The 27,799-nt window shown below is 30.1% G+C and overlaps 1 protein-coding gene across 10 annotated transcripts in view; it reads left to right on the top strand.

Annotated features, from left to right (window-relative positions):
* LOC142323445 (SAGA-associated factor 11 homolog) overlaps nucleotides 1-27,799 on the top strand; it is a 94,029-nt gene that overhangs the window by 19,831 nt on the left and 46,399 nt on the right. For 7 of the 10 annotated variants that reach the window (XM_075363071.1, XM_075363065.1, XM_075363068.1 and 4 more), the window contains exons 3-4: nucleotides 36-319; nucleotides 2,847-3,574. In XM_075363071.1, the coding sequence (XP_075219186.1) occupies nucleotides 2,861-3,463 (603 nt within the window). In that variant the 5' untranslated portion in view covers nucleotides 36-319; nucleotides 2,847-2,860 and the 3' untranslated portion in view covers nucleotides 3,464-3,574. Of the gene's footprint in view, nucleotides 1-35; nucleotides 320-2,846; nucleotides 3,575-24,624; nucleotides 25,134-27,799 lie in introns of those variants that run through there. The other 3 variants (XM_075363073.1, XM_075363074.1, XM_075363064.1) reach the window with 2 other exon arrangements.

Below are 27,799 nucleotides of genomic sequence, written 5' to 3' on the forward strand. Positions count from 1 at the left end.
CAAAATTATTATTTTTTATTTTTTTTTTAATCTAGGAAGTGAACTGTTTTTGAACCTTTTATGTGGTACTCTACAGTTGTTTAATAATGTAGTTCCAAAATTGGAAGTTAATTCTATCACAGCAACAGAAGCATTTCAGACATATTCTGAAGAGAGTGCTCAAGTTAATGAAATTATAAAAGGTTCTATAAATATTGATGACCTATTTGATGAATGTACATCGTTGAACCAGGTAATGCAAAACCAAAGGGTAGATTGTGGTTCAAGTTCTGAAAAAGTACCAGATACTATTGAAGAGAAGTGGAAAGCAATTTTTAAGGTATTTCAAAAGACTGATATTTCATGTTGCAATATTTCTAAAATGGTTGAGTTTGCGATGTCTTTGCCTGGGACATCTGTTCCAGTTGAGAGTGTTTTTTCAAGTATAGGGAACATTTGGTCTGCAGAAAGGGGTAGACTTTCAATATCTACTGTTAAACATCTGCTAAATGGTAAAATTAATTCCGAACTTTATTTTTGTGAATTTTATGATGTAATTAAAACAAACCATTTCTGAAAAAAGTCGTGTCTAGTGAAGAATTCAACTGAATAAATAAAGTTTAATGTTTCAGTAAACTGTTAAGACTTTTAAGTAATTTCAAAAATATGTCCTGAATTGGACCCAAAAAAATATGGTAAGCCTATGGTGTGGGTACTTTATTCAGTTGAATATTATAATAAATGGTATTACCAACTACTATAATGGGTTTTTGTTGAAACTTTTTGGGAGAAAATGGTTTCCCATTCATATCATAAAATTATTTTGATATATTTGGTTAAGGTAATCTCCAAACAAAGTTCCAGTTCCACATCAACAGAGCATTTTGTATAAATTCTATTGTCCTTATCAGCAAGTATAATAATTTGCTAATTCACCTTTGCCATTTCCGTATGTGAGTTGTATTCTTTTATACTACCATTTACCTGAGCTTTTTGTGTTACATGAGATGATAGTATGTGTTTTTCTAATACGACAATGGTCTACTCATATCTTTATACCTTTATATAATTCTTAAGAAAGTTTTTATTTCTCCTAAATGTAACTTCTTTCAATAAATAGTTTGTGGCAATTTTCAATTTTTTTTACTTGAATGCTAATCTTTTAATATATTATTTAATTGGATACACTACAGGTAAAACCCTGATTCTTTTAATTTGGAGTACAAAGGCAGAAGCATTGGCTAGGATTTTTCATTGATATGAAAACTATGTGATCTGTTCTCACCACACATTTATTGAATTGATCCAATTTGGTGATTTCTTTTTGCTAGTTGTATTTTTCAGAATATAACAAGAAAAATTCCCTTTATCAGCATGCATGGTCTACTGTCTCTTTTAAGACACTTTGGACATCCTTATTAAAACTCTACAATAATAGGCCTCTCAACAAGTTGGTTCAAAGGAATTATAATACTGACAGTATAGTTTTCAATTAGCATATAAATTCAGTTATTATTTGTAATGTGACAAATAATTTCATGAGTGTTTATGTATTTTTTTATAATTTTGAAATAAATTTATTTACCATATTGCCACTGACAATCAGGCTGACTTATGGAAGTAAATGATTGCTCTAATAAATAAACTTTTACACCCCAACAAACAAGGGGGACTGAATAGGATCTGTAATTAAAGTATCAGTTTTTTAAACTTTAATTTTCAAGATTGAAAATCCAATTTTATCTTGTATTAATGTAGACAATATGGGAACTTTTTAAAGAAAAAGGGTCACATGGGATCCAATTTAAGGGTTAAAAACATTTTTTGAATTTTTTATAATTTGTGGTACTTTATCTGTTTTCAACTTGTGGCTGTTATTAAAAATGTTATATGAGGTAGCTGTCAAGCAAGGACAACAAACGGTATTCAAATTTTTTTTTACTGAAAGTTTTTTATTTATTTTTTTTAAACTTCTTTTAAATAAGTAGTATAATTTTGATGATAAAAATTGTCATTTGGTCTAGGGGTTCAAATGAGCCCAAAATATTTTATTAAGATTTTGATCTTTTTTCAATTACACTTTTCATACTGTTTAATTTTTAAGGAAAAACAGAAACTTGCTCAAGGTAGTAAAATAGGAGCCAGATTTTTTTGTAGTGAACATTTTTATCTTTTTATTGGGAGTCAAATCTGATTTTTGTACCTGGTCAGCCAAACCAATAAAAACCCTACTTCCATTATTATTAATAATAACTTTATAATAGGTTATAAAATATTAAATATATTATCAGTATAAAAATAAGTATTTTAAAATAATAATAATAAATTACTATTATTATAAATGATAATAATCATTAGATTATAATGATTAATAATCTTATATTTAATTAAAATGCTTTTGTAAAAGCCAAATAATAATATTATCTACAATTTTTATGTAAAATTAAGTTAATTTTGCTTAACTGCTTAATTTTATTGTATTATTTCCATTTTTAAATTTTATTGAACATAAGGGATAGCACTAAGAAAGTTTTGTAATCTTTACCGGCTTTTTTATATCATTTTTAGTTATTCTTTCTCATTAAACATAATGATGAGATGCCCTGCAGACCTTTCCTGTTTTTAGTATATGACATAAGCAATCCATGATTACCACTCCATTTAATTTATTATCATTTGGTCTAACAGTTATCTACTTTTAGTATGTATATTAGGAACTCACTTAACTAAATAAGTTATTAATATATTTTTAATCCCATGTTGAACAATATAAACTTCATTAAGTCAGTATTATTTTGGTAGCACTTACTATATTTTAATATTATGTTTTGTTGTTGCTGAATTAATCAAAAATTTATTTGCTTTAGGAACCTTCAACATAATGGATGACAGGGAATGTTCAACATCTGATTGGCTATCAACAGTAGAGAAAAAATTTGAAGAAGATATTTCTTCTGAAGGAGTAATAGATGTTCTTCCTGAATTAATATTAAATTACCTTTTTGAGGAAGCGATATTAGAAGTAGTATTTGAAGTTCACAGAGCTGAACGGACGAGTATACAAGAACAGTGTATTATTTCAGAAGATGATGCTAAATTATATTCTATTATAGAAAGCAATGACGGTGATATATTTGGGCAACAGTTTGTTAAAAAATCATCTATATGTCGTTGTCCAAGGTGTCAGCGACCTTTATCAGCATCTGTATTTACTACACATCTCCAAAATTGTGTTGGTAAAGGACGTAGTAGTGCACGTATTGCTAGTCTTAGAATTGCAAACAATTGTATAAGAAATGCTTATGGAGGAATGAGTGATGAAGATGATGATGACTGGATTGCAGGACCAGAAAAAGCAAAAAAGAGAAAACTAATCGAAACAAAGAAAAGTCAAGATAAAAATAATATTCGGCGAGGTAAAAATCAAAACAAGAAAAAAACAAACAAAGACATTGTGTATAGTGAAAACAGTGAGGAAATGTAATGCGATATTAACATTTTTATAAATTTAAAGATTTAATGTATTTAAAGATTCTGATTTATTTTCCTGTTATGTATTTTTGCATTTGGAGTGATTATATTTTATTCTTGACCACGTTGTTATTGACAGTCAGTTTTCATATTTTCTGTCATTTGTGTTCTTCATGCAACACAGTTTGCATTTAAAATATTACCATTATTTGCAGCATATTTCAAAATTTTATCTGGTAGATTTTAATTAAATGTTTATTTCAGCTTTATAAATAAGAAGAAACATGACTCACTGTATAAATTGTACAGTCACTCATTACATTTTCTATAAATTGTTTGTCTTATAAATATAATTACAGTATTTATAAACTCACATTAAACCTTAAATGTAATATAAAAATTATATGTTAGGTCTGTGCAAGTCATAGACATAATGAAGTTATCTGTTTTATTGAAATAATACCATAACTCATAAATCAGCATACCAAAATACAGTTTAAACTTGAAAAATCACATGAGATTCACTAGCTGAATTTGTTTTAGAAAATTTGTCATATTATCTTCTAGTATAAATTATAATTTATTACTGTACAATAGTCGCATTCTATTTATCATATTGATTTTTTCTAAATCTCCATTTTTATTCTCATACTACATTTATTTTTATTTACTGTTACTTTTGTTTTGTAACTATATATAACATGATGAAGCTAACCATTCATGCAGATGAGGGTTGAACACTGATTCCGTTTATGCCGTGCTAGAGAGACAGTCTTATAAAGACCCATAGACTTGCTTTTATTACACATGGTTATTTCATCTTAATTATTGTTCTACACCACAGTCTACCAAAATTTTTGTAATAAAACTTTCATCCACTGTGTAAAATATAAATTGCATTTATTTTCAGTACTGACATTTTTTTCAAATTCATGTTTTTTTTTTACTGTTTTTTGTTTAGTTGAATTAATGATTAATAAATCACAGCTTGCACAACAATCATTAAGTGTAAACAAAAGATTATTCATTTCATAATATTAAAAGTATATATTATCTCATAATGTGATTATAAAACAAATGTTGTAATGAAGTTTCTGCTTTCAAAAATAAGACCTAGAACATCATGGTGTTTCTGAGATAAGATGTAAAAATGGTATAGTAAATAAACCGTAAATGAATGAATTGTGTCGATGGATATTTGTACAAAAATTTCTATAACGGTATATTTCATATGATGTACTACTACTGAAATCAGGTTCATATATACAAGAATAGTAGTTCACTGAATAGCCAGTTTGCTTTGCCAACTCAGCTTTGCTGCATACTTCTATGTTTAACTAGTCTAATCTAGTTGTAATGTTGCATTTTAATAAGTATTAGTTTTTTGTTTTAGTTTTATAATTAGAATTGTTTTGTGATGTATGATTCTATTATTATTTTCGTATCAATATTTACACTGTGATTGTCAGGCATATAACTAACTTTGTTTATTTATGTAGAAAACTGAGCAAACCAGGGAAGGGCCTTGTTAAGTTCAATAAATTAGATGTAATTAAGGCTATGTACATATCAATGTGCTTATCGAAAAAACTTTAATATAAGAATCCAACTTTGATTTGAATGTGTATTTTTAGTATTAGCTGTGTTTTCAACTAAATTACACTGCTCAGAAAGAAAAATTTTGATTAGTTTAGGAAAACAGGTTGGACAGAATCGATCTAAATTATTGAAAATTATTATTAATAAACTCATCTTGTTTTTATATGAACACAGCCTTTTTGGGACATTTAGAAATAGCCAGTTAAAGCAAAGTCTAAGATACTATTATAGCACACCTCCTCTCCAATTAGAATACTTTAAAAGAGCACATTCAAATACCGATCACAAATAATCTTGTAGATTCCTAACTGATGTGTGCAGCATGGTATGAATAAGCATGTTTTATCCACCACCAAGCATTGTATTACTGTCACTTACACGTAAAGATGATACATTCTGCATAACCTGACAACATGAAATTTATATCCAAAGGGAAGCATAACAATACTCATGTATGAAGTGTATACACTACACTAATCAAGCAGTCATGAATATAAACATTATTGACTATTTTCAAGCTCTAAGTAGCTAAATATTATTACACATACAAATTAATAAATCACTATTTTAAGCTTATTGTTCAGAAACATATGTCCAGCTAAAATACTTAAAAATATAATTACAGTTATTCACTGTTTAATAAATAATTTAATTATAATTGTGGTATAATTGTTTTTTTTAATGGTTTGTTTAATGATCATTAATGGTTTGATTTCAGTCCCCGAGTTTGCACTGAGGGCACATTTATGCCTATACTCAACTTCTGTCATCAAAATTTTCTTTTCTTAAAATATTTACTCCCCCGAGTTGAAACTGTGTAGAATGCACAAAGTGTGTATGACCATTAGCTAATTTTCCTGTTATAAATTAATTTAATTTGTTGTATGTATTTAAAAAACCTTAGCATTTAATACATTTTTCCTATAATTATACGAGTTACATTGGAAAAAGGAATTTTCAAAATTCTTTTCTTGTAAACATTTTTTCTTAGATTTTTCTGTAAATTTATAATTTTTTTCCTAATGATTTTGTTAATTTATGATCATTTTTTATGGATAAAAAAATAATTGTAATATTTTTATGTTTGTTTTGCTGTAAGCTAACTTTGCTGCCGCTTATTGTCTGCTAATTTTATTTTGTTAGTCCTATTTCCGTTGTCATTAAATGAGGTAATTTCTCCTTTTTTTAATTGTTTATGTTTGTATTTTTTGTGAATAACCAATTGTTTGTGTTTTTTATTGTGTTAGTCACTTATGATCAACCTGTACACATTAGTCATCAATGACTAATCTGACTTTCAATTCACTCAACTTTTGTGACTGCTGGTCTATACAAGTGTTATACTTTAGTGATTGACCGGGCCCTAAAACCAATTTTTTCATTGTGATCTCTCGCATTTAAAATGTATAAATAAAATAAATTTCATTTTCTTCTGATTAAGAGAAAAGATATTCAAGTATAACCGCATTGTGTGAAAATTTTGAAAATCTACTGGCTAATAACATCCTTACAGCTTTGCAAATTAGTCATTATTTTCTAGCTACTAATTGAAATGAGTTCATTTAAAAAAAAAAAAATAGATAGATGACTTTGTTAACATGTTGATTATAAAATTTCAATATTGTGCTTATGGTATAAAATGTTATTATTGTGGAATATGGTATATTGTGCTTAATTTTATTTTATTTTGTAACTTGTTCTATCAGTTTTAATGATGTTGTTTAATCAATAATATGATTTTAAACAATAGTAATTATTCTGAATGTAATGTATAAATATTTAAATTAGTTGTATAATTTTTTTTTTATTATGATTAAAATTTCTTTGAAGTATAAATTGTTGAAAATTTTTTGAAATTGAATTGAATATTATTTTAAGGTTGTCTGTTTAAGGTAAGTCGTGTTCAGTAATGTCTCTACTGTGCTCTGTTACTTATCATTTTTAATCTTGAATACAGTGATCAAATTCTGATTCTGCAGTTAACGCTTTTTACTTCTGTGTTAACGTATCATCAGTCCTGTATTTTTATGATGGATAAGGTGTATTTCATAAACAATGTACATGTAAAATTATAAAAGTTGTTTCCTGCACTACATTTTTTCCTGTATCTGATAATTTTAATTCCTATCTATGTTTTAAAAGTTAGTTTTAATCATTTTTTTACGCTGGCACATCATCCCCTCTCCTATCTTTTATCTCACCACTTTTTTTGAATACCATTAATTTTTTCATCATTTTAATTCTAGAATAAATAATATTAAGTGGTATTTTTATGTATGCATATACATGTACACCAGGAATTCCATCAAAATTTCTTAAAAAGTTTTTAACTTGAATTCTTTGTTTTTTTTCTGGATTTACTTATTTATTTATAATTGCAATCATATTTATTTGTGTGTAATCATTGAATTGGAATCGATGAGTGAAATCAGCATTTAATATTTGGAAACTATATGTATGGATGTAAATTATGCTCTTAACAAATGAATTACAAAATATATTTTTTATGCTTATTTATTCAAAAGCCAGTCATCTACATTTTCCAAACTCAATGCAAATATCTTTCTCATAAATTTTCTTCCAGTTGTCCAACACTTACTTTAATTCAATTTTCTGGCTATCCATCTCCTATAAATGAGTGCTAAACTGGCCTCCGCTATACTGATCCATATATTCATTGACATTATAGAGACCAAATCTTTGTACCAGTCTCTATATCATTAGCACAGATAGAGTCGACAAATCTATGTTCTTTGTTCCACAAACTATGTTTGAAATATTATTTGCAACCCTGTAATGCAAAAAAAGTGCTAATTAGTTGGTACATTTGTGAAATAAAATTATTTGTCTCGCTAATTCATACATACTATGGTCCAGTTTCCTCTTTGAATGGTTAAGTGGAACATGGCATAATCGCAAACTAACTGTCTGGTTTGATCCAGAGATATTATCTCGCTATTGTTTGTGACTACTTACATATTTTTTTTTTTTAATAAGACAAACTAATAAAATTGTCACGAAAACTGCTGATCAACTTGTAGTTGCACAAATTACATTCTCATATAGATAAACTTTAAACACAAATTAATCAAGGCTATAATGGTTTTTTGTTTTTTTTATAAATTCTAGTAGGAAATTTTCTGAGCGCTTTATAAGTGTTCTTTTTTGTTTAAGTAAATTGTTTTTATTGTTTATTACATTTTCAGTTATATCTTATTTTAATTTTTACCCATTACTTACAACACCCGCTGGTGTGATTTTTTTTTAGCAATCAAAAAGAGCATATTTGCTTTATCCAATGTTAAAATATTCTGCAACACACCTATCTTAAAAATTTTTATTGGCAGAATGAAAAAAGTTCATTACAAAATAATATCATCGACAAGATTATCCATTATACAAAATAATTTTATTCTTTTTGTATAATATTTTGTTATCTAAAATTAAAGTAAAATTCATTAACAGCAAAAATAAAAACATAAACTTCATATTTATATGATGAAATAATTTTTTTTTTTTTAAATAGACTATCATTTACTTTTCAACAGTTATATTCATTGCAAATCATTTTTTTAAAAATAATCTTTGTAGTTAACGATTTTATTCCTGATCAGAGATTTTATTATTTAACTAAGAATATATATTTTTATTTCATGTTAAAAGATTTGAATTAATGTATGGATTTAATATGGTTTTAAAGTAACACCTGCATAAATTTTAATAATAATTCTAAGAAAAAATAGCTTGTATTAAAAAACTTTTTAAATAATAGACTATAAGATATTATAAAACTGTATTGTTTTTTTATAATACTTCATTTTTTTATTAAACCAAAAGTCTATACATTCTTGTTTGTAAAATCGGTAAAAATTTCAATTTTTTTCTCGAGAGAAATGTCAACATTATATGATATTTTGTCGTTATGCAAATATTAAATTTATTGATTTTTTCGCATAAAAACTTTTCTAACTTGTTTTCGGTCGCAAACAGAACCCGTATCTCGAAACTTTTTAACATATATCTCAATAGCTTGTTTTTGTCACTGCCGCTTTTGAATTTTCCAGCAAGTTCCTCGATGTGCGAGTATAAGTTTATTCACGGCAAAATACTGCTCGATAAAAAACGTTCCTTTCCGATCATCTTATCGTACCCGTATAATCGTATCGATCCACCGTAAGCAAAGATTAGCCTATAGGGTTTCACCCACACGTATCGGCAATTGTGTACTAAACTTCCTTCGTTTGAACCCATTATTCATTAAAATCGAACTCATGTATTAAATAACAGCGTACTTCTGACTCGATCACACCAATTTGCATATCTTCGGCAAACGATTTTGCGTTTATCTGCATCTACAGGAACCAGTTTATTAAACGTGTTTTTAACATTAAGATTTTACCTAATTATCAAAATTTATATTTTCAAGATGCTGTTCCCTCATAGCTTGTAGGTGTTAGTATTCATCGTGTTGCAAGGAATGCGGCTTATCTTTTATCGTATCAGTTTTATTCTTAATTATCCTAATTAGAGATCCATTAACGTAGGAAGATTGGGTAATTGTGAGCCTGAAAGTCTTCAACCTTAATCTTTTTCAAATTGAAATACGTTAAAAAATATGTTATATATTATTAAAAATACAAGTTTCAAAAGTCGGAAGAATGAAATTACCTCATTATTCTTCCTCAGAATCTGTAATGGCAGTAGCGTTGTTATCAGCTGTCTTGGGCAACTCCATCATACAGTCAGGATACAGTGAAGCAAAACTGGACCGTAAATGATGTACTCAGGTCTTGTAGACCCTGTATTTTCTGTATATGCCCGTGCAAGTGGTGCTTACAATTTCCTACCGAGGAACGTTTGAACGCACTTCTCGCCATGCACGCTCGATTGTGTTTGTATGAGCTTCCGTGTCCGGATATATGAAATTATATTTGTGGTTCATCGCTAAATGTTGATAGCCCTCGTGTTGCAAACAGTTACATGTCCTCCAGCAATCGCTAACAATTATTGTGCCGGGAAGAATATATTTTTGTATGATAGGCAGTAAGGTGCCGTGTGTGATAACTGGTGTAGCTAACTCTTCGCGGTATTAAAAGTAAAAATTGATTTGGGAAAAAATATATGAAACAGTAATTTGGATTTACAAGCGTATAAAAAAAGAATATCGGTTATACGGGATCCCTACTGAAACCAGTTGCTTGCGTATAGAAAAATAAAATCACCTATACTTATAACTTATTGTATATAATTTTTATTTTTAACGTTAATCAGACGAGGTGGTTAGCAAGCGAAGGTTATGTTGATTCTGTGTAATGACGTATCGCGCACTATATCAATATAACCTGACGAAACATAACCTATGTTCGCTAACTTCGACTAATTAAAGTTAAATATACCTATTTATGTGGCCAGTAGACAGCTTCATTTTATCCTGGCTATATGATGGATTTGCCCAACAACGCTACTGCCATTACAGATTCTGAGGAAGAAAAGTAAGGTAATTTCACTCTTCCGACTTTTGAAACTTGTATTTTCATTAATTATAACATATTTTTCAACGTACTTAAATTTCAAAAAGATTAAGGTTGAGGACGTTCAGGCTCATAATCACCGAAAATTGAATTAATAGCTCTCTGATAAAGGACTGACTAGCATATTTTATGAATGCAATCAACATGATCTCAGAGATGTGTGCACACTTACAAAACTTAAATACCAACATCTAAATAATACAGATTTTGAATTAAAAATATCTCTTAACAAAAGTTAAAAATCTTTTCTCTGCAGATCTGTCATTTTGCTTTTCGCCGAAATGTTCACGAAGAGCAGCGAAACGGGACTTAACTAATATAAAACCATAGCCTATAAGAATTCGATTTTATGTTATGTTCGGTCAAAAGTTTAAGATTCTGCATCGGTCGCCCGTTGAGAACATCGAGGTACGTTAAATGAACTTGTCTGATAAACTAATATTTTTATAATTTTCGCTTATCTTTTTATAATTTTTCAAGCTTTGTTAGTACGCGTAAGCATATAATACACAGATTTAACGTAGTTTTTTATTTGTTAATGTTCGGATGGAAATATACGTGTTACATTAGGACCGTTAGTCGTTCGAAAAAACATAAAATTAATGTATAGCTGACAGTTTAAGGTAGAAGTGCTAACGAGCGTGCAGAAGGCGTCCTATACGACTCTACGACCTTTGGGTCTCCGGCCGACGCTAGTGCCGTTTGCTGAGCGCACCACTGCTACCTTTACACGCAAAGGGTTCTGATTTCAAACGACCTCGGTCTTTATACAGTCTTTTTCTACTTCACGTGCGAATATTATAAATAATGGATTTTGAATTCATTTTCTAAACGGATTTTTAAGTAAATTTCATACATACACGCCAAACTTCAATCGTTAAATCCTTCAATAAAATTGCCCTTCGAGAAACCCATTCTCGTTGTGGTCACTGTATATAAAATCTTTTTTTCTTTAGATTCGTGAGTGAAATAAAATAATTCGTTAATATTTTTCTGAATGCTGATACCGTTGCCCTTGTGACTGTTAACGATTCTTAAACTCTTTCATTTGAATTGTAAATTTTATTTATTAATTTTTTTATTTTATTTTTTTAACATTGAGTCAAGGTTATCGCTTAATGTATTTGTGGCACTGATTATTTTTAAGTAAAGAAAGGAAATTTAAAGCTAATGTAATTATTAGACCAAATAAAAAATAAACAAACTTCAATATAAACGTAATTTATAAATCTAAATTCGTTTAAAAACGTTTAACATATGATTTACTTCCTGAGTACGTATACGAAGAGAGAAAGCCATTTTTTACATTTATTTAAAAATCTTAACAGTATTTCCTGGTCTCGATCGAGCATTTCAAAAACACATCCGCGACAACAAATTGTTACTCGTAACAAAAGTTGGCATTTTTATAGTAATAGGTAAGAATTTATTTTCAAAATGATTGATCATTCTTTTTTTTATCGAAAAGATTATTTAGGAACAATTATGACTTTATGATCCGCACTACTTATTTATTTAAGGTGTCGAAAAACCCTATATTAAAGAGGTAGCGTCGCTGCCTCCTTGTCATACTTACCAGAGGGAGCGCTAGCGACGTCCCTTGATAATTCGATTTAATTTTTCATTTTTCCGCTTACTTCGATTGGAATATAGCGGTCCAGATAATTTTTACTTTTTTGTAGACGTAAAGAGTCGGATTAACATTACTTGTATCATAAAAACTTTAAAAACTAGAAATTGTGCTTTCGAATGTTTATTGCTATGCTCGTATGATAAAGGCACTTACCGGAACAGTTCAGTGTCAGTTTAGCAGTACAATAAATACTGTGTTATGTAGAAGTCGTAAATTAAAAAGAAGTCGCGAATAAAAATTACTTTTTTAATTTTACTTTTGTATCTATATTTATTTTAATAAATCGGTGACAAGATCTTTGAAACGGCTGGATAATTAATTGAAAAATGACAACGAAAGCATGATGAAGACCTTTCTCGTACGTCGATATATTGCGCTAAGTTACACGAAAACGGTTCTGTCGTCCGATTGGATAGAGGTGGATATTGTTATTTTTATAGGAATAGGTGATCTTTTGTGTTTTTTCCCCATATTACGGGCGTCAGTCAGTCAATTTGTGTACCTTGAACATTCTTTCTGACTTTGGAACGTTAGAGTATTATATTTTACACGGAAATATATGTAAGCATAATGAATATTTAACGGTGATGAGGAGCTTGACGTTTCGATGAACGCTGGAACAAACAGATGAGGGAAATCCCTTCATAAAACGTGCAACAAGGAAATCCTATAAAAGAATAACAGGTAGTTGGATCCATGGAACTTGTACGCAAGATTTCTTAAAATCCGAGTTCTAATTTCGCCCAAACACAATTATATTGTCGCAGGATGTGGATTTAAATTGAAGATCAGTTACCTTAGTTTTCCTCTTCAGAAGTCAAATAAGAAACTACTATTATAAAAAAAAGTCTTTTTACATTTTTTTAATTGAAAAAATTCTTGGATCCCAGTATTCCTCTGAAAATTGCAATTTAAACTCCTTATCGGAAAAAAATTACCCTGTGTGAAATTTTACATAAAATTATATGTACTCGAACCTTAAGTTTATTTGTTTTCTTATAAAACTTCATGTGTAAGGTAAGTAACTAAAAACAGTATCGCTACAGACTAAAAATGTAATATTTCATGAATGAAATCGAAAAAGTGAAAACGTAAATTAAATTCTGTATTTAATTGACAAAAGTTGATATATATATATAATATACAAAATATGTTCAAAGTGAGCGCCTGCGCAGCGATACAGTTTTGTGCTCGAGTGATCAGATGGAGGGTCACCTGACATAAAACGGTGTTGTCAGTGCCGTTGATTTCTTATTCAACCTTAACCTTCAGTTCATCAATAGTGTGGGGGGGAGGGGTTTGATTCATACATTCTATCCTTCAAACAACCTCTAAGTAAATAATCTCAACTAGACAAATATGGGAAACGAGGAGAATACCGCCCTTTGCTAACAATTCGTTCTCTGTAAAAGCCGCATGAACGCGTCCCAGTGAATCGTTTGATGTGCAACACGTTGTTTCTTGTTGGAAGAAGCCGTACTCTTTTTAACGATCTGTTGTTAACGGAGAGTAGAATTCTTCGAAAATTGTACGGTACATTTCTTTAATGACAGTCCGGGCAAAAAATATTGACCGAACTGTGCGATTACCAGATTATAATTTTTAATAAATAATTTTTTTATAGAGAAGTGGACGCTTAAACACCCGATGAGGATTTTCAGTCATCTGAACGTAATGATGAGCGAATTAACATACCCAAATAAATGAAACCGTTCCTAGTTTTACATGAAATACATTATCGGGATCTATCTCTCCATCGACAATTTTGTTAAGAAGCCAATCACAATAATAATAGGTTTGTCTGTTCTCTTAAGATGTTACACGACACGGTTTCAAATTTAGGTCATGAAGAATCTTACAAGATTTTATACTGCTTTGTTATGAAGTAAAAACAAACAGTTTACGACTGACAACCGTAGACTAAAGTAGTAAAATACACAACCACATAATAGTAACATGATAACATTAATAAAATTATTCCAGTTGAGTTATCGTGTCGAGTTATTTCATTTTATTCGGGAGGAAATGAAAACTGTTTTTTTAATCTAGAGCGACTCATTTTAAAAATTTTTGCCTTCACTTTGTTGTTTATGGACGGATTTGAATAAATAAGCTGTCATTTTCTTTGTCATAAAAGCTCAATATATATATTTTTTTTTTTTGTAAAACATTTAGATAAATCAGCGGTTGCAAAGATATTAACAATTAAAAGGTTTATATGGCCGCCATTTTGAAACCGATTGAGAGATCAGGTTCATTATTTTTATACAAATAAACCTCTAGGTACCCTAGAAGTATACAAAATTTCGGCTCGATTCTATTAACCTTTCGTAAGAAATAAGTTTTTTGATTAAAAACACAAAATAGCGGGTAGCCGGTAAATTAAATGTTTCCGGACATATGTTGATACAAAGTTTTTTTTTTCATTTTGATATGGGGGACCAGCCCCTGAATTCTTGAAACAGTTTTATGAACACTGTATGATAAAAATATGTATAAAATTCCTTTAACGTGTTATTTTAAATATTATCATTATACATAAATTATTTTAATTGTTTCATTATTAAAAACGTTTTCATTAAATCTTATCAGAGAGAAAAAAAGGACATATTAGTTTACATTTGCATTATTCAAATAGAATGATATCCGATTGCTTCCTTGGTCATAGATCGACCGCGGTCCGCAAGTCGTACTGAGCGTAGTTTGTAAATTTTTATGGCGATTTTGTTTTTATTTGGATGGGATTTACCAGGTAATATGTCGTCCACTAAGCCCTTATCGGTCTGATGGTGGCGCGAAGGCCACTTTCAACTGACCTGGTCGTAATAAGGCGTCTCTCATTTGAAACGCGGTCGTACTCTCTGTCCGACTTGGGTTGGAGAAGCGATAAATGTTCGATTGTACAGCAGTATTAACGAACGAACTACGTAGCATCGCATAGATAATAGCTTTGTAGCGACACACCCCCCCTTATTTTTTTTGTTATAATGTAGTGATCTCTGCAGTAGCGTGTGTTACTACAGACATTATTTATAGATATTTTGACGGCTTTATATGAATTAATCTGCCGTTTACCTTAATCGCGATGGCCGTATATCCCTATACTTTTTATTATCAGATTTCTCAAATCCTCGTTTATCCATGCTCGCAAACTCCATTTTTCCATTGCTTCTGTGATCTCCCCACTTCCATTTAAAAATTGTCATTAGTTTAAACAATCCCCCCGTTATATATTTAGAATATAATACAGAAGAAGAACAATATTGAATGGCTGCTTGTTGTTCGGGCTCTTAATTATTTTAGAGTTCTGAGTGATAAAAAGTTGGAATTTTCGAAAGAAGATCGTATTAAATCTTGCAGTTTTTAGTGATGAATTAATCATTCCGGTTTGTTTATTAGCTAATTAACTCGTAATTCATTCGAAAATTTTATCGCTACAAAAGTGAGTGATACCAATTCGATCAATAAAATAATTAATTTATATAATGATGTATCGACTGTTAAATCTACTACGTTAGAAAAACGATCAGCGTGCGGATAAGGTGCAGCCTGTTGTCGTTTCATTTTTATCCTATATTCAATAATAACAGTAATCGAGACTCTGTAAGATTTGTATTGTAAGTGATTGTGAAATTGAGTCTTTATTGTTTAAATATTCAATTAAGTAATGCTATGAGTGCATAGTCTAACTGAAGAAAGATATAGGAAGAGTTTTTTTGTGAAATCTTTGGTGTTAGAGGAAGGCGCGTGGATCGCGTTTCCGCGAATCGGTTTATTTGATAGTTGAAGGTTGTAAGTTATGGCAGGTGATCGTGGTTGGAAGAGGCCACGCGAAGGCGGTAGTAGGTTGTGTAAATACATTGTTAGAAATATCTGCCGAGGCATTTGCATCAGTGACATCCTGACAGAGGCCAAACTGATGTCTGTATCGAGTTTTCAAGTTTAAAATGTTTAAAAGACCTCCGCTAAAGCCTTTAAGGGCTAGGAACGGAGGGGGTGGTGTGGCGACCGAGATCGTCACAAAGCGGGAGTCGTTCCCCACGGGTGTCAGGATGTACGTGATTGTAATTACGAGACATTTTTTGATGCAAACATTTTTTTTTTTTGCATAAAAATACAATTTTTTTTATGCAAAAAAATTAAAAATTAGTAGTAATTTGAGAGATCGAAGAATTGTATACATTTCAAATAACGGACCGATTTTTTACTGATCATTTAATAATCGCAATAATATTACGGGTAAATATCAATCGATAGCCGAGGGGTAGGGAGAATATAGTGAGAATAATTTAAAAAACGAAATGAATCCGTGATACCGAAAACAGTTAAATTCAGTTATACCTGAATTTATTTTATTCCCCGAAGTAATTCTCCCACCTTAAAAACTCTAACGGAGCTTAAAAAATTCTGAGTATCTTTTAATTTATACTTCTGATTTCGATGTAGATGATATTATCTGATTTGGAATTTACAGTTTTTAATTAAATATGATATTTTTGCTGTTTGAAATATTTGTGGAATATCAGATTGATTTTATATACAAGTAAAAATATATTTTTTTGATTTTCACTTTTTTTTAAACCGGCTATTAAAGCAGCGAATTTTTGGCGAGGTAACAGCGATTTAATAGATGACAAGAAAATTCGTGAGGTCGTCAGAATTTGTCCTTCGTTTGTTCGTTATCTAGAACTGTAACATCATCCCGAATCGTGTTTATCTTACCTGTGTATTTGAACTGAATAGATGGTTACAGGAGTTTCAGGTAGATTTCATAAGAAAGCTACCTATTGTAATGGGTACCATGGTTCGACTTTCCGGAAAATTTTGATATATCTTCGTGTTTCACTTCCTCCAGACCCCAAAACCATCGTCAGCGCAAAAGTTTATATATATATATATTTTTTTTTTTTTTTCACTTTCTTGTGGACACGATAACTGCCGTAATTTTGTGCCAGTCACTTTCAATTTGTTTCCTAAAAATAACTCGATCCAAAATCTCGGTCGAGTTTGTTAACGGCCAAAATCGAACTATGGGGTTGGAAATGCCGGGAGCTTTTTCGAAAAAAACAAAATATCGCTGTAACTTTCTTATTAAATAAATTATCGAATTCGTTTAAAGTTCTTACTATTCTTTGGATAAGGGCATATAAAAGTAAAGTTTTTTGATATCATCAACCATTAGTCCACGGGGTGGAAAAACTGGGGTTTCGAAGACAAAAAAAATCATACCTCCCTTAATTTTTTTTTTTGTAAAGAAGTTTTAAAATAAGAAAGTGCTCGGGGGATAATAGGATTCCGTACGAGTTCTGCGATGAATGCGCCAGAAATATTTCAGAAAATGGTTGGAAAACGGCAAAGTAATCAAAAATCTATATTTAAGATCGCTGTATGAATCATTCTGTCAAGAAATTGAAAATTATAACTAAAAATATTGGAACTTTCCCGGGGTATAATATATATATATATATATATATATATATATATATATATATATATATATATATATATATATATATATATATTTATTTATATTTATAAGAATATCTTTAGGAGTGGAGAAGATGTAGGTCGGTGTTAAGAATAAAGAATACGAGTTACCGATGACGTCCGAACGGTACACGGCATTAAGCTATAACGAACACAGTGGATACAGACACTGAGTGGCACAAAATTATCGATGACTTAAGTCCCGGGTAACTCTGTACCGCATCGGAATATGCTATCACTATGGAAGAGTCGGTGGATCCGTGCACATAGGCTACTAATGAAACGTCATCATTTTTTTTATATTTAACACAAACTGGTTTGTCTTTTCATCGTACAGTTTAAGGTAAATAAACATCCGGCATAAACGTTTACTCATTATTATCTATAAGGTTCTCCTCACACACATATAAATACACGCACACACTTTTAATTGCGCAAACGAAATCCATTAAGTGTTACATAAATTCACTTGATTGAAATTTAATCTTGAATTTTTTAAAGTTTAACGTAGTCGTACTCTCGTCCTGCCTATAAGGCGTCCGGGGAATATTACAGCAAGGAAAATGTTTTATAGAAGTCTATTAGGAATAATAATCGAGTTTATTTTCGACTCGATGGAATTTTTCTCTAGATCTGAATGTAACTCGTTTTAAATGTCGGCAAAATATTATTTTAAGAAAGGATTCGTCGAAAAAATATATTATTATTATTCTTAAATAAATTTTTTTTATTAAAATTTTATTTCATTTATTATCACATAATATAATATAATAGAGAAGCTCTCGACGGTAAGAGAAAAAAATAATTAGAATATCCAACCGAAGCTCTTAATAAGACATTCGTACTGTTTGTCGGCCGAGCGCTTAACGAATCCGGGATCGGTTCTCTTCAAGGATTTCTATAACCGAAAAGTTTTCAATGAGGTATATTAAAAATAAGAATGAATATTATAATTATACAAATCAAAGTTTGTTTTAAATGTTAATATATTATTACAAACAAAAAGTATAAAGTCAGTAGAAATAAATACACGGGAATCTGAAATTTATAACTCCTTTATTATTAATAAAGTATTATAATGCGTTTTTAAATGACAGAGTACCTCTATTCCACCAGAGAATTATATTTTAACTGGCTAACGATCGATTAAAACATATACATTATAGACCGTTATTAGCAAAAATCTGTCCATGACTCTTGGTAAAGTTAATAACATGACGTTTTTGAAGAGTTTTTTACGCAATCATTCTGTCAGTATCTTGTCCACCGCAAGGCGTAAAAAGGTAGCAGTACTGGATACGTTTCAACCATTCGATTGTTGGAAGCTATCAATATGTTCTTTGTTTCAAATCCGTATTCGGAACTCAACGACTCGCGTTTTACCCGTATTAAGCAGCAAACCGTTCGTTTGTTCGATAGCTATTGTTCAAGCCGATGATCGAATCGTCGGCAAAAATAGTTTTATTTTAAATGCGCTTTAATTTTTACAGCTTCTTATATCGTTTGATTTATTTTATTTATTAGTTCATTTATTATTCATTCAATTTATTAGATTTTTTAGAAAAAAAGAGTAATTTTGTTTCTCGGCACGGGTGTCGCTCTTGTCCCTGTATTATAATCTTGGATATCTTTATTATTTTTTTTACAAGAAATTTTTCACATAAAAAATTGATGTAATGAATAAAACACACGAACATGGAATTTTTTTTAGCAAAAGTAGCGGTATGAAAGCTTACTTATATGATCGTTTCAACAGCATAAACCGTAATTTTCACAATTAAATTTTTATTTGTAACTGAAGAATAACTAGGTATCTAACATGTTTGTAACAAAATTATACGATGATAAATCGTGATGTTTTTTCCGCTATACTCGGAGGTGGAAATTACACAAAATTATTAATTTTTAACGACTTTAATTTCGTACTAAAAAAACTCGTCATTATAAAATACGCCTAGTGCAACGAACGAGTGTAATGATGCACTCTACTCCCTTGGATACAAAATAAATAATACCAAAGATAGCCGGAACAAGAAATGGATCCCATTAATATGCGGGTTATTTCTGACCGATTAATCTACTTTCCGAAATACAGTTAGAGATTTAGGCTTCATTTTTTAAAGATAAATTTTATTTATATGATATGATTTTGATATAAATATTTTAATTTTGAAAATTTAAATTTATTGTAATTTATTTTTTCTCAACTATTTATTCGATTTATTTTTCTTTTTTAAAGTAAGAAATATTTATAATCCGTTTAAACTTTCTTGGTATCGGCCTTTTTTGAAACAAATCTTAATTTTACTCTAAATTATACGAGGCAAATTGGACAAGAAATGGCAAATTGTCTAGGAAGATAATTTAAGCAGTATAAATTATTTAGCGAGTTAACTTTTTTATTCGATTCGGACTTTTTGAATTTAGACACTTCGGTTATAAATTCGTCGGTGTCTTTCTAAAGACCTGATTTTAAAAAAAAATTCGCTTTCCTTTTAATTTTTTTTATTTAAATTTATTTATTGCTTCAGTGATATCACTGCATTCAAAATTACTTTAGAATGTTTTGTTTTCGATCGCTAACTCCAATATGTATTTTTCATTAAATTTCTTAATGAAACATAATTTATCGATTTACTCCAAATAATCTGACTTACTGTTTATTTCTAATAAAGATTGTATCATAAAGCATTTCATTTTCAATTAGTGTTAAATGCATTCGGTTTCAAAAAAAAAATTAATATTAATGATCTGCTGATTAGCCTGTACGTAAAATTTTGTTTCTACATTATAGGCTACATTAAGAACAAAATGTTTGGCAACTATTTAGGATGACCAGTAATAGATGAAAAGTAAAAAGAAGTAAGAATTATAAAAATAGAAAATTAAGGAACAACACAAACATCTCGGTCTAATAATAATTTATGTTAACTTTCTTTTGATTTGATTTTTATTTTTCTTTAATTCGTAACCTGTTTATCGACTCGATATTTTAATATTTCATTAAAGGTAATTTACATAAATAAATAAATAAATAAATAAAATGTATATAATTTTTTTTGGCACTAAAATTTTGAGAACTTTTTTTTCATAACTCTGTTATATAGAAATGATTTTTTATTATTTTTAGATTTTTCACCTTATTTATACCCGGATAATCGGAAGCGCTTTTCTCTTACATGATCCAACCTTCCGATTGTAGAATAAATTAATATCTTATTTTTTTACCCATGAAAAACTTGTTCTGATGGACGAATGAGTAATATTTACGTAAATGCATGGGAATTTATAATTGGGTGGCTCAGTGTCTGTTCACCGGTAGTAATTTTGCATAAGCATGCTCTCGCTTTTATAGATAACCCTTACGAATTTCCTGCGTCGCACTCTTTCCAAAAATATTGTGATACGATCACGGTCGCACATCTTCGCGTATAAGCGGTTTGTATATACTTTCGGGTCGAATACCGAGCGAATTCAGGTTTATCGATTCGCCGGAGGAGCGGAGACCCACATAAAATCGCAACCTATACGAAAACAAACCCACAAAAAATACATAGATATCAAAATAAAAATATCAAAATTATAATTAAAAGTAAAATAATTTTAAATTAGATTAATAAATAACTTATTATTCGTTTAAAAAGATAGGAATCCTTACTATCGATAGGCAAAACATCTTCGTTGTCGTTTGGACACTCTGTACAGCGGTCTTCGACTTCAATTTTAGTTGGACAAAATTTATAATAGATCGAATTAAAATTTTATTCGATCCTGTTTTTGTGTCCTTAATATTGATCACTTCTTAATACAGTGGAGTAATCATGTAAAATACGACGCATAGAATTGTTTTTTTTTTTTGTTTTTTTTATTATTAAGAATTTATAACATTTAGTTTATCTTCTATGAAGATGTTCAGTAGCTCGGTATTATAGATCAGTAGTTCGTCGATGCAGAGTGCAGTATTTTGAATACTAAATAAATTCTTAACATTTTCTTAAAGTGTGCTCGTATTTAGTCTGTCGTGCGGTCAGAACTAATGAGGGGTTGATACCCAGTGTAAAAATGATTTTTTCCACAATAGTCCTGCTCACTGGAAAAACCTAATTTTATAATGCCCGCAAATTAGGATTATTATTATTATTATTTTAATTGTAATATTTATTTTATGTATTCTAAAGAATTTATTTGTTGATTTTTCTTCTACTAATTCTGTAAAAATTGATTTGATTTTATTTATTTTTATCGTATAAAAATATAAATAAAAATCGTATAAAAAAATAAATATACAGGAAACAAAACAGAAAATAGAAAGGAAAATGAAAGCGTGTATGTTTTTTTTTGTAACAAATCGCTCGCGAAAATCTCACAGTCGTTCGCGAGAATAGTGAATTTCGTGCCGGAGCAGAAGAAGAGAACCGTGTACTCAAATGGTTTCCAGTTCCTTTCGTAAACGATTTACCGCCGCAGTCTAAAAACGAGTCAAACGTATGGAAATCCATCAACAACTTTAAAACCGTTTCAGATAGAATACTGTAACTTTCATTATGAAGTATCGGTCAATTACTTTACCTTTTGAGGAGAAATAGAATCTCAACCCCTTCTTGGGGGTTGGCCCAGGGGTTATAACTCAAATATTTTAAATAGTAACACTCTTTGAGTGTTACATCATTTTAAAGGTTTCTTTAAGGCAAGAAAAACGTGGTAAGAATAAAAAGTTGGTACGATATCTGTACCCAGAATGGTGGCGGAATAAAATTTGGATTTTGAAAGAAATTACATTGAAAATTTAAGGTACTATTATCGAAAACAAATAAATTTATAAAAAGTGATTAAATAGATATTATCGAATAGATTTATTTAAAAAATATGGTTTATTAAGCAAAACGTTTACTTATTCACTTGCATTTCATTTTAATAAATGTTCGAAATGGCTTCCTTCTGTTGTTTGATAGTATGCCAGTCGGTTGTAAAAGAATGATAATGCATTATTCAACGATTCCCAATTGATATTTTGTGCTGATTCTCGAACATCTTGGAAATCATCAATATCTTGGGGCTTATTATGATAAACATACTTTTTACGTGGCTCCATAGAAATTAGTCCGATGGTGAAAAGTCTGGTGATCTCGCCGGCCAATCCATCTTCCAGGAAATAATGCATTTAAAATTTGCCATACGAAGATCAGAATGAGGTGGGGCAGCATATTGTTGAAACCAAATGTTTTGGAAGTCGGAACCAATAACGTTTTGAATGATATGGTCGAGAAGCAAAGCCAAATTACTTTTAACAACAGTTTAAGCTTCTATTGTATCTTTGATACGATAAAAAAATCAAATAAAATTAAGCACTTAAACAAAATTTTTTGGGTTATTTATTTTTTGTGGTTTAATTTATTTTTTATTCCGTAGTACCCGTAGTATTTTTGTTTTTTTTTGGTATATTTTTTGGGTTTATTTCTTATATTTTTATAAGTGATAAACTGTCTTTCATTTTTTGTTTTATAATTTTTATTCGTATATCTCTATGAAGATATACAAGGTTATAAAATACAACTTTAATTTTAATTATTCTTTTTAGGGTAATTAAGTAAGGAGTGAGTGAGTGAGTGCGTTTAAGTAAGTTTTATAAGTTAGGGAAAAGGTTATCCTGAGCTTTATCAGCGTAAATATTTATTACAAATTTCAGTCTTAAATCAATCTTAATTGAAGCGAGATACTCCGGGTTTTTTTTTTCAATTGATTTGGTATTCTTGGAACATACCCGCTGAATTCTAAGTTTCCCATTTTCACTCCCTTATTTAATTCGACCTCTTTGAGTCGTTGTTCAGAACTTCTGCTTAATTCAGTAAATTTCAGCTTTCTAGCAGTCCGGTGAATGAAAGAGTTGGTGAGGGGTTTTGCATTTATACATTTTTTACGTAATAGCATCGGTGGCTGAAAGGAAGACCTGTGTGCACTTTCCTGTGAACGCGGGATCTTTATAATTTAATTTTGTTTATGTAGCTTAAATCTTATTCTTTTAATTTACGCTCGATTTGTTGCTCTAATCTCAAAGGAAAACGAACTTTTAAAACTGTTTCTCGGAATGGATATTTTAGATCCGTTTAATTAAAAATAACAATTACAATAATAAAAGAATCGTTCAAAATACAGAGATAATAAACGCATTAATGTTTTCGGCAGATTACTCTCTACAAATCCGATATAAAGCTCGATTTCAAAAATTGAAATTTAAATCCTCTGTTTTCATAACAGATCACAAAAAAGATGTCATCGTTTCTTCTACGAACTCCTGTCGGAACATATCAGATCGGCTGCCGTTTTAAAAGGAAATACTTTTAGCGATCTCAGTAGTTGATTATCACAATTCATATATGAGACTTGAAAATTGATTTCAAAGATAAAATCAAGAAATGTATTTCCTCAGTCGATATTTAACGGTAAATTTTCTATTATAATTAACTACTATTTACTTCTGAAAAAGGTTTATGGAAAAATATCATGAATCAACAATCATTACAAGAATTCAACAATCATTGTAAGACCGTTGGTTTAAGTTCTTATGAGCTTTATTCAAATGAAATTATAATAATTCGTATGCTATAACTTAGTATTATAGCAGAAATAAAATTTCTGTAGGTACTAGTAAACTTTGAAAAGATTACTATAATTCTCCTTAAAATTTTCTAACAATTTTAGTTAAAAACTATGATGATTATGGTTTGTCTCTTAACTGTAAGCGATTTAGAAAATAGAAAGACAGAACGAGAGAGAAAGAGAGAGAGAGAGAGATTGAGCGAGTGAATGAGAGAGCGAAGAGAAAGGGGTAAAGAAAAGCGTTCGAGAGCACGAGAGCAAATATTATTTTGATCGGATGCGGTCGAATAGTGAGAACTAACAATGAAATTTTTCATTTATTTTCAGGTATGGCGGTAAGCGTTCGGTGGGGATAGGTGTGCGCCGGCCAGGATGCGCGCAGGGCGCCCGCTAACGCCGCCACCGGCAGAGCACCGTGGGTCACACGAGGCCGAGTATGCGTCGTTGGCTGTGGCCGTTAATCACCGTCGCCTGGTGTCTGGGCGGTCGCTTGGGTGCACGAACCTCCAGGGATGCTCCGACGGTCACAGTGCGAGATCAGGGCAAAATATCCGGCAAAGAAGTGACCGTCACACGCGCTCAACGTTCTACGCTATATCTGGGCATCCCTTTCGCTCACAGTCCGACAGGAGATAAAAGATTCGCCCCACCGGTCACCGATCCGCCCGTCAGCTGGACGGGTGTAAAGAACGGATCTCTATTCGGACCCTCCTGCATGCAAGATCGAGAGGAACTTCATCGACACGATCGGCTAAAGTTAGCCGATAAACTGTTTGCCGATACGGATCTGGAGATAACAGAAGATTGTCTTTATCTTAACATCTACTTACCCGACGGTCTGTAAATAATGAAATACATAAGAAATCGCACTTTATCGGTCGCTTTGAAACACTAATAATAAAAAATAATTTTATTTAAGAGTAGTCTGTCTGACATTAACCCTAAAAAAATGAATCGAATCAAGAAAAAATACGCTTCTTGATTCGATGAAATTTTTATGAACTTATTTACTGTCGACGCATAAAATCTTCAGTAAGTTTGTCGGACCAAATTAGAAATTATTTCGGATCTTATTTCATAGACTTCATTTTTTAATTTACATGAACAGTACACCTAATGCACGTATTCACGCACCGTATGCATGTTTTATATATATGTACACGAGTTTGAAGCATGTATCTTTAAAGGAACTCACCAAAATTATCACAGCACTAAATAATATGAAAAAAAATGCAAAACTCGCGTAATTTAAAAAACGAGATGGGTAATAACAATATTTTTCTATATCTCTAGTGAATAAAACGAACCTTAGCGAGACGGAGGTAAAAGTTTTAATGATTCGTTTAAAAGTTTACGATAACGTTAATAATATTTACTGTAGATGCTTGAATTAAATTCAGGAAACTTTCAGTTAAGTAATTTAACTCGGTCGTAAATTCAGTCATTTTTTTGTAATTGTAACTAATGAATTTCTTTACGAGTAAAATGTGAACGTATCAAAATATTAATTTTATTTAATCCTATTTATTCACCAGTCATTTGTAAAATTGTAAAAATTATGTACAACAAAATGTTTTACGTTTCCTACATCAGATATATGAGTAGTTAAGTTGTAAAGAACCGGCCGATTACAAATTTCTTATTGAAAATAGTAAAACTTCAGTTTAGTAAGATGAACTGTGTAAAACTAATTTTGATTCCGAACACTTTCAAAAAATATATATTTTTTTTTCTTTGAGTGGTTATAAACATTTTAAATTAAACGAATTGAATATATATTTATTTTAATTAGTTTATTTTTACTCCTAAGAAATTTAATTTTTCCCAAAATGTAAAAACATGGGGCAATTCTACTTTTTAACATTTTTTTGTTAATTTTTGTGCATGTTTTTATTTTTACTTATTTATTTCTTAAACACGTCGTTTCAGTACTTAAAGAATTTCTTAACATCCTCAATTCTTCACGAATTTACTGCATTACATATATATTATAATTATAACAAAAATTGATTAATCCTTTAAAGTCGTTAAAAAGAAGGGTCAGATAACCCTCCTTTGAGGGTACGATCGTAACCGTCGATCAGATTCGAATAAAAATAAAGGGAAAAACATGTACTCATATGTATACCCATATAAAACAGGTAAGAAGAAAGCGGCTGGCTGAAAATTGTAAGATACGAGCAACTACATAATACTTCGGACTTCGTACAGGTTCAGTTAACCCCCCGTACCGACCGAATCGTTCCTTTAAAGCGCGTTTAATTTATCGTTACGGGAAACACCACGCTCGTAGATTAATGCTGTATCGAAACGCTTTCACTAATTTTCTATAAAAAAAATTTTCTTTTTTTCTGTCAACTCAAAACGGAAATGAGTGCGCGCGGTCACACACACCCGCCTCTACATGACACACAACTAAATTTTTAAAATTCACTTATAAAATGATCATTTAATTTTCTTAAATGATAATTTTAAATTTTTTACGAGATGCGATGAATTATCGGTAAAAAAAAGATGGTTTTTTTTTTTTTTAATTAGCTTTTCCATATCGTAAACATAATTTGATCTGTTATTTATTTTTTTAATTAATTCAGTTACAAATGTTATTACCTTTTTTTAATCCGCATTTTCTAAATTTTATACATTTTTTTAAACGACGTTTTAATTTTTCTTTCTCTTGTAAACACTCCAAGATTATTAATTTATTCTACATGGCACATGGGGTGTACTCGATGATTTTGATATTAAAAAACAATTTTTGATCGAATATTATCATTAATAATAACGATAAGTATAATAATTTTGTAAAATTTTAAAAAATTAACGATTTTTCTAGTGAAAATATTCTTAAAAATGTTTGTCATGTAGAGAAATTTTTTTCTGAGACTTTTAATTTTACAGCATAAGCCAAAGGAATCGAATTGTTACTATTATTAGTGTTATTATTACTTTTTTTTGTTAATATTTGGTAGCGTATTTATACTCGGATCAGTCGTGTAAATGTATAAATGGTACCGACATAACTGAAGTTAAATGTATCCGAGGAAATATTCTGACGCCGGGCGTAGAGCTTCTCGGAAAGTTTTTTCTTCTGGAGATCCGTCCAAAAAGCGTTCTGAAAATTAAATCGTTCAATGAAAATGAACTAGGAAATTGTTGTGTCGAACCTTAATTATAATAAAATAATTAAAGTAAAAATAATTAAGATTATAGGATAATAAAAAAAAATTAAGTGACCTGACTAGTCCTAAAATGTTAAAACTTCTGTCGTATGACATTTCATTTTTTTAATTTTAAAAATAATAGAAAATTTTACGGTGTACGTAAAACGTTTTTACTCATATTTAGAAAAAATAAATATCTGTAAGCAACTACGTACTATTTAATTTTATATATATATATATATGTGTGTGTGTGTGTGTGTGTGTGTGTGTGTGTGTGTGTGTGTGTGTGTGTGTGTGTGTGTGTGTGTGTATTATTATTATTATTATTATTAACCGCT

Source organism: Lycorma delicatula, chromosome 4, assembly GCF_047948215.1.
Source record: "Lycorma delicatula isolate Av1 chromosome 4, ASM4794821v1, whole genome shotgun sequence".
NCBI classification, from domain to species: domain Eukaryota; kingdom Metazoa; phylum Arthropoda; class Insecta; order Hemiptera; family Fulgoridae; genus Lycorma; species Lycorma delicatula.